This window comes from Physcomitrium patens, chromosome 18 (genome assembly GCF_059467195.1).
Source record: "Physcomitrium patens ecotype Gransden chromosome 18, ASM5946719v1, whole genome shotgun sequence".
NCBI lineage: Eukaryota > Viridiplantae > Streptophyta > Bryopsida > Funariales > Funariaceae > Physcomitrium > Physcomitrium patens.
In genome coordinates, this window is record NC_143427.1 from 6,628,439 (window position 1) to 6,643,773 (window position 15,335).

General features: G+C 38.9%; 2 protein-coding genes across 13 annotated transcripts; one reads left to right on the forward strand and one right to left on the reverse strand.

The window, feature by feature from the left end:
- Positions 1-944: 944 nt before the first annotated feature.
- Positions 945-6,067, forward strand: LOC112294927 (protein IQ-DOMAIN 3). Of its 7 annotated transcripts, none has more exons than XM_024545922.3 (7): positions 945-1,686; positions 3,055-3,228; positions 3,401-3,533; positions 3,854-4,060; positions 4,246-4,467; positions 4,666-4,794; positions 4,971-6,067. In XM_024545922.3, the coding sequence occupies exons 2-7, from the start codon at positions 3,215-3,217 to the stop codon at positions 5,772-5,774; spliced, it is 1,509 nt and encodes a 502-aa protein (XP_024401690.1). In that variant the 5' UTR covers positions 945-1,686; positions 3,055-3,214; the 3' UTR covers positions 5,775-6,067. The 7 variants fall into 7 exon arrangements, with proteins under 7 accessions (XP_024401690.1, XP_024401688.1, XP_024401693.1 ...); XM_024545920.3 differs by having other exon boundaries at positions 964-1,686; positions 3,363-3,533; XM_024545925.3 differs by having other exon boundaries at positions 1,013-1,686; positions 3,854-4,052.
- A 3,229-nt stretch (positions 6,068-9,296) lies between these two features.
- LOC112294929 (putative protein phosphatase 2C 46) lies at positions 9,297-13,992 on the reverse strand. Of its 6 annotated transcripts, XM_090244219.1 has the most exons (3): positions 13,863-13,992; positions 13,566-13,617; positions 9,297-11,444 (listed from the first exon to the last, which is right to left on the reverse strand). In XM_090244219.1, exon 3 carries the CDS (start codon positions 11,107-11,109, stop codon positions 9,982-9,984), a length of 1,128 nt encoding a protein of 375 aa, XP_090100345.1. In that variant the 5' UTR covers positions 11,110-11,444; positions 13,566-13,617; positions 13,863-13,992; the 3' UTR covers positions 9,297-9,981. The 6 variants fall into 6 exon arrangements, 5 of the variants coding, with proteins under 5 accessions (XP_090100345.1, XP_024401698.1, XP_090100346.1 ...); XM_024545930.3 differs by lacking the exon at positions 13,566-13,617 and having other exon boundaries at positions 13,863-13,981; XM_090244220.1 differs by having other exon boundaries at positions 9,297-11,755; positions 13,566-13,963.
- Between the last annotated feature and the right edge of the window lie 1,343 nt (positions 13,993-15,335).

Sequence of the window (15,335 nt, forward strand, 5' to 3'; positions counted from 1 at the left end):
TCGGGTGAGTTGCACATGACTCTGGTAATGTTGGTAACTGGCAGGAATGCATCATTCAGTTGAGTGGGTGCCCGTGGGGGTGCTGCTGCCTGGTGCTTCTGCAACATCGGATCAGTCCAGCTTTTCCTGGACCAAGCCTGGAGTGAAAACTTTCGTTTACTCCACTCGTGTGAAAGACACAAAAAGAAGAAGAAAAAAAAACACAAAGACAAAAATAACACAACTGTCACAGAAGCCGCACCTCCGTGGCTCAATGTGGAGGGGTTCTGCGTCGTGAGATTTGTACAAGTTATTTTAAAATGACCTTGGAATTACTTGTGTGGTTGGATCTAGAGAGAGAGAGAGAGGAAGAGAGAGAATACTGTGATGGACTCCATTTGTTACATTTTTTTTTTTTTTTTTTTTTACTTCCTCCATGAGCTACAGATAGAATGCTGTCATGAGTGTGAGCTGGGCATTCTCAACACCCACCCCAATTCCAGTTCCTAGTGCACACCACTGGTTCATAGATGACAACACGCGAAACAGACAACCCATTTATTTATTTATTTTTATTAATTTTATTTTTTACATCAACGCCGAGTAAACATCAGGCAAGTTCGTGAAACGAACTTAGTAAAATTTTTAAAATGTACTGGCGGTGTCCTCAAATACTGTGAGCTTGAAGTTGATTTGTCAGGGACAGTTATGCCAAAGTCAAATCATGTTGTTGCTCCAGGTAGTGCAACAACATGGAATGGATGCTTGAACAGAATTACATGAACTTGTAAGGGAATTCACATCACTGCAAGGAGAAGAACAGAAGTGGGCTTGGACTTTTTTTTCTTCCAGGTAACGCCTGGTATGACACCGAAAGCCAAACATGACGCGGATCTGATACGATCTGTCACCCGGAAGGGCAGGGTATCCCCATGGCGCGAGGATATCACTTCAGTTCCACGACAGCGAAGCCGGCCGATCGCACCCTTGACGGGAGCTCCACCTGCACGGCGCAATCGTTCTCGCTTTGTCTACCTGCCATTCCCGCACTTTCATGATTTCATCTGATACTCTCTACACCGCCAGCCTGCTCTGGGAACTCAAGTATGATGAGTCGCCGTGCAGATCCTCCTCCTCATCACTCCCCATCGTAGTAATCCGTCGTCCTCACCAGCTCCAGAATCTGGTACCGAGAGTGTCGGTGGGGTTTGGGAGCACCTGAGTCAAGTCAATTCGAGAGGTGGGGGCAACGGAGCTCCAGGTTGCTCTGTAAGATGGGAAAATGACACTGGGAAATGGTTTTTGGTGTTTAGTGTGTGTCGATGGTCTAAAATGGCGACGATCTGAGTTGGGTAGGGGTTACAGATGTGAGAATCTGTACTTGGAGGTGGTTTGAGGTGGTTGGAGTGCGATGTGCAGGGTGTCGACTGTGGGTTAGTCTTTCCTGGCGGTTTTAGCGGTATGTGAGTGTGCGAGGATTTTTAGAGAAAAAAAAAGGTTTTAGCGAATTGGCGAGAAGAACTTTCAGGTGAAGAGTAGGTGCGCTCACATGGTTTGTAGCGGGAGATACGAGGTATAAGTGCCTACGATCAGGTTGGACGTGACGAAGCATCCGGAGACACGTTTTACTGGTGGCGAATGCGGGGAGTGTGCGTCGCAGAGAGGGGGGAGGGAGGCTTTTCAGCTTCTAGAGGATCTTGAACAAAGGTTGGTCGGTAACCTTACATGCCGATGATTTTTGTGGCTGTGGGCGTAGGTGGTTCGCTTGCCGGCTGTTTCTTTTTTATGCTGAATTTCAGTCGTGGTTTTCGCACTTTGAAATCTGCTTTTTCATGCCTGCAAGTTGTACCTGGTCTGCGAAAGATTCATTACGTTTTGAGTCGAGATGGACCTCAATCTCGTTGCAGCAGCTACGCACTTGGGCTCCAATTAATGTCATGATACCTATGTTGGGCCAGAATCACTGAAATCTTTGACTTCAGGGGTTTATGAACCTTGCCTTGTGTATGAAATCTCATTGTTGTCATTAGTATGATCAATTCGGGCTGAGAATGCCGCTGGATTTTCAGCAAAATGTTTTTGGCAGCGTCGGAGTCATGTGTAGTTCAGGGACCTTTGAAAGGAACTTGATGGTTTCAGAGGGCAGGCATTACTTCTAGGTTTTCTGTGTGGGTCCCTGGGGTGGGGGAAGAGCGCAGCCCTCTAAGCTTCAGGATCCTTTCGAAGGATTCTTTAGACTTCACACTACTCCTGCATTGTTTTCTATTCCATTGTCTTCACTTTTTGAGACATGTATAAGCAATCCTTGAACACTGCCTATTAGTGTTTAGAATGGCCGGTGCTTTATGCCTCACCTATTGCCTTGGTTGTATATCATATTTTACACTGTACTCTGCGTTGCTTGGTTATTCGGGATACTTGGTTTAAGGTCATGTCCTTGTCTATACCGTCTTTGTCTATGCTGTCCACATCCCCTTGTCTCGTCGATGGTTTACGCATTTTAGCAACTTTACCTACGTACGCTTGACCTTCCTGTATCTCAGCAGCTTTTAACCTGCTTGTTGCGTTTCTGTACCTGAGAGTAACACATCACCTGCTTGTCATGCTTCTTCACTTGAACCTGCCTCTTCCAGCAATTATGTTGCATATGCTCTACTGAGTTCGATAGTTATTTACGAGTTAATCATAATTTTCCAAATCACACTGCTGAGCATTGAGTGATGGCCCAAATATTAAAGCTAATGCGGAGGATTTATTATATTTTACAGCACTGGTATGTTAAGTTCTGGGGTATTTAGTTGCATAAGTGCTGATATAGGTACAGAACAGCTGTGTAAGTGTTAGGATATATGCTCTTAAACCGCCTTCGAGTGTATTCTAGCTACTTTGTGCTTATAAAGAGAAACAGAACCTGGGGTGGGTATTGTCTCTCACTTGCTCATCCCTTCCATTTTGCCATAACCTACACCAGGTCAAGCATGATCTTTTAGAACGCATCGCAGGTGGTTTTTGTTAGTTGCAACACAATTTCTTGTTTCTGGATTGCTTTTTCAAAGAATGTGGTGTATTTAACAGATACCTGCATATCAGAGGACATGAGTATATGAGCGGTTTTCGTAGAAGCCTCATGTAAAGACCATCAACGAGAAGGAGTATTATGGTCAATTGCAGTTACGGTCGCCTTACAAAGGAATTTTCGTCCTATTTGGGCGTTCGTTCATGAGAATCAAGCTGCATGCTATCCTCTAGGTGCTTTTGATGAATTAATTAATCAATTATTGTTTATATATATATATATATATATTTCTAACGCAGATACGGTCATATTTACTATTTCCTGTCTGGTCTTTTCAATTGTGGCTCTGGGTTTCTTATGGATTCAGGGGAGTATGTGGATGGCATGTCCTTGTGGTGGCTGCAGAAAGATGGGGAAGAAAGATAAATGGCTTACGTCTGTTAAAAATGCTTTCAAGTCCCCAATCAAGAATGGAGATTGTGAAGAATCTGAGGCCAAAGATCTGGATCTTTTTGGTGACATACGTCCTCTGGCAGTGGTAATGCTCGGCAGCCTCCACTGAATGATGTTGCTTCATAAGTTAGCTGAGGGATCTAACCTGAGGAATGGCGAGGAAAGGGGGACACGAATGCATTTATTGTTATTTTTATTATTAGTATTATTATTTTTATTTTCCAGCATGTAGTGAGCGTGATCCGTTCGTTTCTGGAACCTTTTGTGAATACTTTTCCTGGTGAAGCATTGCAACCAGTAAAGAGCCACTTGAATTTCTAAGCCTTTCTATAGATGTCAGCTCAAGCTTATTTGTGTTGCCTTTGAATCTTCTCTGCATGCGTCTAATGGTTCAATTTCTTGAAGCTTCCGGAAAAGCCAAAGCACAAAGTGCGACGGTGGAGCTTCGGCAAGTTAGCCCTTTCAGAACACAAGGAAACCGAGAAAAAGGAGCCTGATGTCAATCAAAGAGAAACGTCTGTTCAATCCAATAGCAAATTTACGATGTACATGTACCCATCCCAAGAAGAATGGGCAGCTGTGGTTATCCAAACTGCTTTTCGAGGTTATCTGGTACAAACTGGATGAGTCACTGTGTCATTTTTCAACTTTATACCCTTAGTGAGTTTGTTTCGTGAGTGATAATGACTCAGGTTATATGTACATTGATTTTCTTCTTCTCCTTCATTATTATTATCGTTTTGTTTTTTTGTTTTTGTTATGCGTTGCCCTCACAAATGCGACAATTGCTATCGCAGGCAAGGAAAACTTTACGTGCTCTAAGGGGTTTGGTCAGACTTCAGGAATTTGTTCGAGGTCACAGAGTGATCCGGCAGGCAAATACTACCATGAGAAGTATGCAAGCCCTTGCTCGCGTTCAGGGTAGAATTAGAGCTCATCGATTTCGTATGTCGGAGGATGGCCTGACTGTTCAGCATCAGATCTGGCAGCGGGACCAGCCAGCATCCAGAAAAAGCTCGGTAAGTGTGGACTTATCCCACTATTTATATCAATATAAACTCGTTTAGACATATGCATCTGCTATCAAGTTTTTTTTTTCGGCTTTTGGCTGTACTAGACTGTTGAAATTTTGTGTGTTTTATGGTCAGTTGTTTTCTTGCTCAGAACATCATATAAACCATGTTCAAATAATCATCGAAGGACTTCGAATTTTTTAGGAATGGTTGACCGAAGCGGGCTGGAACGATAGCAACTTAAGCGCGCAACAGATAGAGGCCAAAGTGCAGGAGAGACAAGTAGCGGCGCTCAAAAGGGAACGAGCTTTGGCCTATGCAAGGACACAGCAGGTCTCTGATTTTCAACCCACCTAATTGTTTCTAAAGCTAATGGGTTTTTCTTCACCACCCATTCAGATGGACGCAGTTTATGCTTTACAGTACAAACTCCACATGTATGCCTTGTAACTGGACTGACAGCAAGTAGAAGTTACTCACACGGATCGAGGCATTGGCATACTTTGCAGCACCTCCGACGCGTAGCACCAAAGCAAGTCCTGCCACTCTTCATCGAATGCGAACCAGACAAGCCCCACTGGGGTTGGAGCTACATGGAGCGATGGACAGCAGCACGGCCATGGGAGAGTCGCATCTTTGAGACTCCTTCAGCTTTCAAGGACATCCACGATGGTCAAGTATCCAAGAGTGTTGACGTGAATGCTACAAGGAAGGATCCCAAGCGTACGACTCCCAAGCCTGGGGCTCCTCAAGTCCGTGCTAGCTGCGGCGATTTAGTGAACACACACCTCAAAGCTCACTCCGGTGCGCTTCGAACCTCACAGGTGCTCAACAGCCACGGAATGCCTATCAAGTCCAAGTCTCGAGCTGCAAGTCCCAGAAGCAGAGGCAGCAGCGATCGTCACGACGACCTGGAAGAATCCGGGAGTGAGATATCAGGCACAGGTCGAACCACGACGAACATTCTGACAGACCCCAAGTATGGTACGCGTTATAGCAACACGGGCCCTGTTCGGAATGGTGTCATCGTCGACACGGAGGCGAAGAGTCCTCCCATTGTTGCAGGCCACTTGCAACAAACGCTCAGTGTGAAAAACAAGGCCCGAGCTCGGAGCCAGCCCAAAGCAAGGCCGACTCCACCGGGTGCGTTGAAGACACCAGCCACCATGAAGCGTCTGACTTATCCCAAAGCGGAGGAATCACGGAACCTCAAATTCTCTGGACAATTGGATCCCAGGCCTCTGAAAACCTCCACAACACCCACTCGGCCCTTGAGCGGGGTTCTTCTTTCAGGCCCTCACCAGTATATGTAGTTCTGTTCAGATCTGAATATTGACCCAATGAGAATTTCTCTATTTGAGTTTTTATTTATTTTATTTATTTCAAAGTTTTCAGTGGTGGAGTTGAGCACTTCAGTTGTTTGCTTCTAGCTAAGCTGGCGTCGGAAATGAGCGTGCGTCGAAGTGATACGTGAGAGGTTATGTTAGGCAGTATTCCATCATTTCCTTGTGTTTTTTCAATACAATTATTTGTATAACCCCCAGCTGGTTTCTGGGGCTATGGTTCAGTAAATTGTACATTATATAGCCTTCGCTATCTTCTTCTACTAATAGTACTACTTCCCGAAATGTGTAGTTTCTGTATTGGGTAATGTAACCACTCTCACTTTGTGGCCTGGATATTTGCATATTGTCGCTACCTACTTTCAAGCTCGCACATTACTGCACTACAAGATTCTACAATCTGAATAAGTTGACCTCAGCCATTAGAATCAGACTTTCGGGTTCCTCTAGGCAACTGGTTGTATTGAAAAAAGATTCGAAAACGTAGCTGACTCTGGTAGCTTGCCAGGTTTCCAAGCGTTGCAAAAACTGCACCACAAGGAAGCAATTAGTAACATGCTTATGATTTCGGAAATAGTAATATCAGCATTCAGAGAATCTATCCATGTTCCAGTAGAGTATCTCTTGTTTCTGTTTTTGTTTTTTCTAGAATATTCACATGTTGGGACTCGACTCCGATTTGGTTCTTGAATAAGACGAGTATTATTCTATTCCTTTGCACGAGGGTACAACCTCCAAGTTTCGCAAAATATATATTTTGTTTGCACACGGACAGATACACCCCCTCTCTGCACATAAAAACGAATTGGGCTATGTTGGGAAAGCACCGAAGTAAGCACCTGTAAGAGCTACAACTGGTCGAAGTTGCGAGGAATTTGTCAGCTTGAATGATATAAAAACAGTGATAAAATCATGTACTTGGGATGGGATTTGCAGGAAAAAATGCTTATGGAATCCTGGCGTTGGCTAATGCACCAATTTTACCTGCCTCATCCAGAGTCCTCATTCATACATGTACTGCTTTGATGCAGGATTCGAGGCTACAGTAGAATTGCTATACATCTCTTTGGCGTGGGAGCTGAAGGAGACCATGCCAGATACAATGGGCAATAAATAATACCTTCACTGACTCTCAACCAAAATGAAAATTGAAAATTGACAAAAAAAAAAAAAAAAAAAAAAAAAAAAATACGGCTTTTTATCTGTTTTACTGCTCAATTGAGGAGTATTGGTTTGCCGCTTTGAAGTCTTGGGGGTAACAAAATATCCAAGGGAGATACTAACATATTTGTGTCCTATGCTAGATGTATTATATTTATTTTATTTTAAGTTTTTGTTCATAGAACCCTAAAAAAAACTGTATATTTTTATAATAACATTTACTATTTTTTTTACTTTCATGAATGTAAATGTCCTTCACAATTTTATTCTTTCAAAAATTTAAGCAATAGAAATATATAAATATTTAATTATAATGATTTAAATAAAAAAATATTTATAAATTAATCTTATATCTATATCTGTATCTATATATATATATATATACATACCTATATAAATATCAATGTGGTTGAACTAAGTAGCATTACAAATAACCTAGTTAGTAAATAATTTAATCAATTTTTAAAATTATATCAAAAATTTAAAATGATTTATAATGTAAAGTTTTAGAAAAAAAAAAATGGTAATAATTTTTGGTAATAAAATAGATATGAAATTGTTGCATAAATATTTAAAAAACATTTTTCAATATTAAAGCTATTAGATTCTAATTTACTAATAATAATAATAATAATAATAATAATAATAATAATAAAAATTATTTTAGACCAGTTAAATATTTATGATGTTTTACTTTATAATGTTAATATGCTAGTATTTCGTATTTTATTTATTTGCCTTTTGAAAAATTCACTATGTTTTAATTAAGTGTGTAAATGCAATTGAATTATTGTGAAGTTGAAGTGATTGTTGGAAAAACATTTATTGATATAAATTATACATGTTTAAATAAAGTAGTTATAAAATTTACTATTAGAAATTTTAATAAAAATATATAAAAGTATAAAATGTAAACCAAGTAATAGCAAATTAGAAAAATAACGGTTAAGTAACTCATACCATTTAATTATATAGAATTGTTCTTGGTATTTTTAAATTTTACTAAATAAAATTTAGAATGTTTTAAAATAAATCAATATATTGCAAGAGATCTTAGTTAGATGTAAATATTATTATTCACAGTAGCTGCTTCAAAATTAATTAAGTGTGTATATATATATATATATATATATATATATATATATATATATTAAATTTTAAGTTCATACAACAATTAAAATCAAAATAAAATATAAAAGAAATTATTTTTTTATAAAAGATCAAAATTTTCCTTCTATATATATATATATATATATATATATATATATATATATCTTTAAAAAATTATATAATTTCTATTATTTTAATTTTCATTGATAATAATCATTTGTTAACAGAATAATTAAAAATAGAATATTGCAATATCAATAAAAAATTACTTTAAAAAAATTTGGACTTGTAATGTAATAAATAAATTGATTTGTATTGCTAATAAGAAAAATAAATGTATATATATATATATATATATATACACAAACATGATGCTCAGATGGTTGAAGTTGCTTCAAGTACATTAATTTAATCAAAAAAACAAAACAAAGCAAAACAAAACAATCAGTGTGAGTTTGATTTTGACAATAAACTCAATCAAACACTCTAAATTGAAAATTATGTTATCAACAGAATTATTTATTTATTTCTAGAAATACAGTTTTAATATTATCGTTTTGTATTACAGTTTTACAAAGTATATAATTTATCATTTTACTTAAGTATATTTCTGTTGAAGTAATAAATTCTATGAAAACAATCAATTTAAATTTGTTTTAAAAATTTGGTAGAAAACTAATTTATACTTTAAATTTATATTTCAAACTAAAATATAGAATACTCTATACCAAATAACTTAAAACAAATGCAAGAATTTGTTTTGTAATTGAATGGTGGAGCTTGCTAAACATAAAAAAAAGTTGTATTACACTTGCAACATAAACTTTGTTAATTTTTTATTTTATAATCTTATGTTTTTGTTGTTTAAATACTACTTTAAAGTACATATCAATAAAACTAATTACAGTGAAAAATAGAAAAGTAAGTAAAAATAATAAAATTTGCATGTTGCAAATTATATATATATATATATATATATATATATATATTGAACAGAAACTGATATGTTTGTGTGTGGATTTTTTAGGTGTGTTGGTTTGTTTATGCTCATGTAAAAAAAATAGTTTGGTTAATTGGTGATCAATTGTCCAGATAAGTGAAATAGGATATTTGTTGGTGTAATTGTTGGTAAGGACATAGAAAGAATTTTACATGGCATATCTTAAAGCAAGCAATTGTAAGGTTAAACCCAAAGTGAAAATCTCATAAGATTTCATGGTATGAAACAAAACTCAGCTAGATTTAATACACATCATGTGAAATTAGATTGACCGTTCTCTGCAGTTGCCTTTGATTTACTTAAAGGATTTTCCTGCAGAATCTTCCTGGGTTGCAGTTTCATCGCTAAGCCTACTGCCTAGTGACTTCAACTTATACATCCTTGATCCTACTAGCTAGCTGAACCACAGAATGGAAGGTTCCGTGGATAACATAATGAAAAACTAGGTTTGTAAACACTAGGTTATGATACAATTTGAAATATACGAAAGAAAACAAGACAAACCTGGTTTTCAGCTAGAATAGAATCTCGGATCTCATGGTGGTCCAGCAAAAATGGGTCAGATACATAAGGCAGATCAAAGGAAGTAGCATAGGGAGTGGCCAGTCACGTACTGTACATCCGCATTCATCATTCGTAGTTGACTCAGCTACTGTGGAGCTAGATCCATACTTGAAGCGATGAAGCATCATCAGATAAGTGTTAACACCTTTTGTGATCTACCAAACTATAAAGAAAACAACTCAACTTATGGATACTGCAAACAAGGATATCACAATAATATTTTAAAGCTTTCTAGCAGTTTTGAGTTAGCAATTGGCGTCTCCAGTCAGCTGACCTCTTGCAAACGTATTGACATGCAAAATCCAGTAAAGTGGAACTGCCACATGTCGGTGTTTGGGTTGGCTAACTACGACGACGATTACCCTGAGGCATGTCGATTGGACATTTCGCAGAAATGGGATTAGAAGTATTACTCGGTTCGTTGAGCAATTTTGGGTCCAAATAGACAACCACAACAGTAATATCATCGTGAAAATGTCGTCGTATCCCCCGCTCAACCTTCCTGAGATCAGAATAACGCATCTCACGTTTTTTGGCAGCTTCTTGAAGAGCTGCTTTGATGAGATGCCTAGCAATTCCAGCTCGAGGATTACTATATACAATATCAACAGCTTCTTTATTGCTCAAGTGCTCCCATAGTCCATCAGACGCAAAAATAACGAAATCGTCTTGTGGACTGAGCTTGATAACGCTGCATTCCGGCTCTGCTCTCATGACAGGCCTCTTCAGAGGCTCTGGAAGTCGAAATCGAGCTATAAGAGGCTCCTTATTAAACTCAGCTTTCTTCAAGTAAAAATCGCCAATTGAACGAGTAACTTGAATCAGGCCCTTCAGACGCCACACGCCATGTTTCAAAACCACAATTTGTGGGTCATCTTCGTGGTGCGCATGCAGCTCATTACGAACTGCCTCGATACTTGCATTGTGCTCGTGTGATATTTGTCTAGCTACAGAACCAGTGTCAGGGGAGAAACTTCCCAAAACTGCTCGAGAATCGCCGAGATTGGCGATATACAGTTTGGAACTGCAAACCACTCCAGCTAAACAGCAAGACCCAACAGCAGCAAGTTGCGGCTTTATTTGCCAAGCCCTCCGGACGATATCAAAAAATTTGTTTTCCGTCTCCCTGAAAGCTCGGCATAGAACGTCACACGACATACCTCCTTGTTCTGTAATATTATTTAGTACAAAATTGTACAAATACTCATTGATGCAACGGGAAGCTTCGGGGCCTCCGTGCCCGTCATAGACGCCCACATATGTACCAAAAGAGCCAGACTCCACTTGACTCATGTCCTCCAAAATACCATTAGCCTGAACAACTGCATAAGAGAATTCCCCTAAGGCATGTGAGCAAAGATCCCTACCCCACAACAGTGGGTCTTGACAATCAGTCACACCCTGCCCGTGCGCACATCTCTTTGCAGGACGCCAACAAGAGATCACCATTTTCGTCAACCACTCAAACATCTCTCATCTGCTCATAGCCAGAACCTAGTTCATTCTATTCATGCGTTGATGGCATCTCTGCTAGCTTCTTGTTTCAAGATAACATCTTCTTTACCCCCAGAATCAAAAGGTTCTCCACTAGCCTCCATCACTGAAAACACCCATTACCTCTCCCATCAATAACTTCCCCTAGAAGCTCTATTCATGAATCCCCGCATCCAGCCACATGGTACTTTCATGAATTTTTCAATGTGTATCAAAGCACTTCGTCGACCTTGTTGTCCAGCAATTTCGTGTTGTATTCAGTTAAGAAGCGAAAACTGCAAGTAAACTTAGTTCAAACCTCTGCCACATTTCTGTACCCAAGTACACATAAAGTTCAGTCTTACTGGTGGCAGATATCCGAAAGACTAAACTGCCAAGAAAGCATTGCAAAATATGTTGCGTTGTGAACACAAGTAAACAATCACAAGCGAACAGGAAACAATGACCATCATAAAAGTTCACCCCTAGAGAGAAGTACTATTCATCACAAGAGACCATAGGCGTAACGAGGGAATCCAGGTACACAAGCTATAGTCTGTGAGATGGTTACACGCTTCCACTAAACCAGGAATCTCGTTAAACGCGAATATAATACTCAAGCATTCAGTTCCCGAACAGAAACCTGTGGATTTCAGAAAAGTGATCAACAACCATGTTAAGTCATCGAGTCCGTTGAAGCTTCTCTAAATAGCACCAATGCTTTGCTTTCATTGCAACAGATGAGGAATTCTAAACAAGCACATTGATAGCCCCACTGAGTCAATAAAACCGTATCTTTCGGCTACTAACAGTCGCACTATTACATTCTTGTAGTTCTCGAATCGGACTGACGAATCCCACAAATCAATGAACCAAAGATTCAACCCTCCATGAACCTGACCTACTACCACAATTCATTCTATCCACGAACCCATCATCAAAGCTCTCCCCATGTCAGAACACTATCACGCTTGCCTCAACCCAAGTGCTTAAGCTATACTGAAGTGTATCTTATAACGAATATGCAAAGGATTCTTCCAATGTCATTATGAATCTTGCAGAACTGGGCGGCAACTGCTTGAACAACTTCCTAAGTACTTACCAGCAACTTTAACACAACTAAACCAAAATTTTATGCCGATAATTCGAGAACCTATCGAATGTGTCAAATATCGATACAGGAAACAACATCGGTTCCAGGAATTTGTGTCAATGTTTCAAAATCAGTCAGGTAACTAGTGACTAATAATTGAGTGCACTTTGCTTTTACGAATGTTTGTCTCTACATCACTAAACCAAGGGTATAAACACCATCGAAAAACTAGCTCTACTTGGGTCCCAACATTTATCCTAGAAAACTGGCTACAATCAGTGTATCTCATCAAACTTGTCAGTTAAGGAATGAACCTTCCTGAATGATCAACTACTGAACCCCACCGAAAAGGAGTCTCCAAGGTAAGACTGAACCTTGTAGAGACATCATGACGTGTAGAAATTTCTACATCTTCCCATGATGCTCAATTTCCTATTCTGATCATCCACGCTTTAATCAGAGGCACGAATACACCTACCACTGTCACTCTCTAACTTCGACAACTCTGCTTAAACCGAGTACACCTCGTTCATATTGCCTTCCATTCCAAGCGGCCATCTGATGGACCTTACACAGAGGACAAGAAATAAGGCCTACTTAAGGAATGAAAGTTCAATGAAGTCCCAGAAGCATGCATTTCATCTCGAAAAGCCGGCTCATCTTGGAACTCAGACGGTGGTAACACAAGTTCCCTCTCTGCCACTATACAAGAAAACCCCGAATCAGTGATAAATGCGGAGGACCACGTCTATCATGTCCAGAATGCTACACCCTCAAACACTTGGAATATTCATGCTCACACACGTGGACTTCTTGAAAATTCGCTATCATCCAAGAATCAAATTAAGTCCTATGTCCGATACACGAACTAGATTCCCTGAATTCTTTCAAGAATAATGCTCAGGCATCTACATCTGTCACTGGTGAGACCACACCCACTTCAAATGCAGCTGATTGAAAATTTACTGAAGGATCCATGGATCAGAAGTTCGGAGGAGCGTAAGTCCCAGTGAGCATTGCAAGGAGGGAAAACGAGAATCCCCTCACTATATCCAATTCACGAGGAACCCTACTTGCAACAAACCCATCGGACATATAACGAGCACGTCATAAATGACGGCAAAGCGTCAGCTGCAATCGAATCCGCCACTACATCATCTCTCAATCCGCAAATCCGATCCTTTCACTCAAAAAACGAAACACACACAGTCGCCGACGCTCATCAACGCTCAGCTGCGAACAACTTTCTCAAAAACTGAATTCGAAACAGAAACTCACAACAACTAAAAATAAAATTAAAAAACAAAGACAGAAAACGCACCATAAGGTACTCTGACCACCATAAGCTGAGCTCACTCACCTAAACCATCCTAGTTCGAAGTCGGAAAGATAGGTCTGCTCCCCGCATACTTCTACACAACAAGAGGCAGGAAAGCGAAGAAGTATCTTAACGAAGCATATATATATCGACTCAACCGAGCAGAGACAAAAGACCTTTATATGGATTCTTACAGAGAGTTCTCTCTCTGCACTGTACGTAGTAAGAAGAGGAGAGGGGGAAAGTCGTGACCCTATCATGGCTGCAATTTGCGAGAGAACCGAAAATTTCCTCCAGAAAGGATCGAAGAAAGGAAGGAAGCAAGGAAGGAGTTCTAACTGAGGTCAAGCTTAGCCCGGCTATGGCGCCCCCCTCGTGCTTGTGGCTATGGCGTCCCATTGCTTGTGGCTATGGCGGACGACGAGGAGGATGCCAAGCTCACTACTCACTACTCACCCACCCTTACGATCTTCCTCCTCGAACAAGCTAGTGTGCCTGCTTTTTCTCTTCACTTTTAACTTTACTTTTTGAGATAACGAAATAAAGGTCTTTCAGCTCGTCGACGAAGCTTGTCTTTCTCGTCGTTTTTTTATCCTCTTGGTGGCTGCTTTTTCATTGGCTGGGTCTTAGGTCCCCGGGTGTGTCCGGATATCGATCTAATCTTACCCGATCTGAAGACTTAAATGGATGACTGGGGACATGAAGTTGGTGAGGTCTTGTAATTAACTAAGAATTTTGCAATACAAATTATGTACTTTCGTTAACACAGTTTTATTCGAGATTTTTTTTTTTTTTTTTTTTTTTTTTGTTGACATGATTGTAGAATTAGAACCTTAAAAGGTGTATATACTTTTTTCCAAAACACATGCTCTGTGCATGTCTTTGATTCTTATGGAAGGAATTTGTTTATTTAATGCAATCATGGTGAACCGTGTAGTCTAAAAGATTTAAAATTTTGTTGATTTTGATATTGGGAATTATTGATTTTGACACAAATTAAACAAAAAATATTAATAGCAGTACTGTTGAGAGATATTAATTGGTAATTTTTAATTAAAACAAATGTAAGCATATTACAAAACAATATATAAATAAAATCTGAGTCAAGACCTTTTGAAGAGTCAATGATGGTTGTTTTCAGTTCTGCTTTTAAATTTCACATTTACAAGCATTTAAAATATTATTAACGTAAACATTTTTTTTTTAAGAACCAGTATTAGATTCCAATAAAATTTATTCCAAGTTACAGATTTAATGCATGAATTAAATTGTGTTGGATGCTCAATTGCATATGCTCAGTAATTATACAAATGATTAAATGATTAAATGCTCATAAGCAACATTTAATAATTGTTAACATGGACGATGAGCATCTCATCTTAGCAAACACATGACCCAGGGTAAGTAACTGAATAACTAAACAATACAAAAATCCAACAAAATATCTCACAAATAAAATAAAAATAAAACAAATAAATATAGTTTGATTTTATTACTTCAATTACTATATTAAGTAATCCATAAAAACAATATACAAATACAAAACGATCACAATAGTGGTACGTCTTGATTCCAAAAGGCACAGCCACATAACATTAAGTAATCAGAAGATCCATAAGGTAGAAACCCTAATAAAAGAAAGAAACGACAAAATACAAACAACTAAGGGATGGGAAAGATTGGCGTCAGTTTTTACTTTTTCGGGGCATTGAATAAGAAAAATTTTATTTCCACGCCCCAGAAAATTTTTGAAGTTTTTTGCTTTTTTGTTTTTTTACAGAACACGTGTGCTTCAGCCTCATCGGAGTTGAC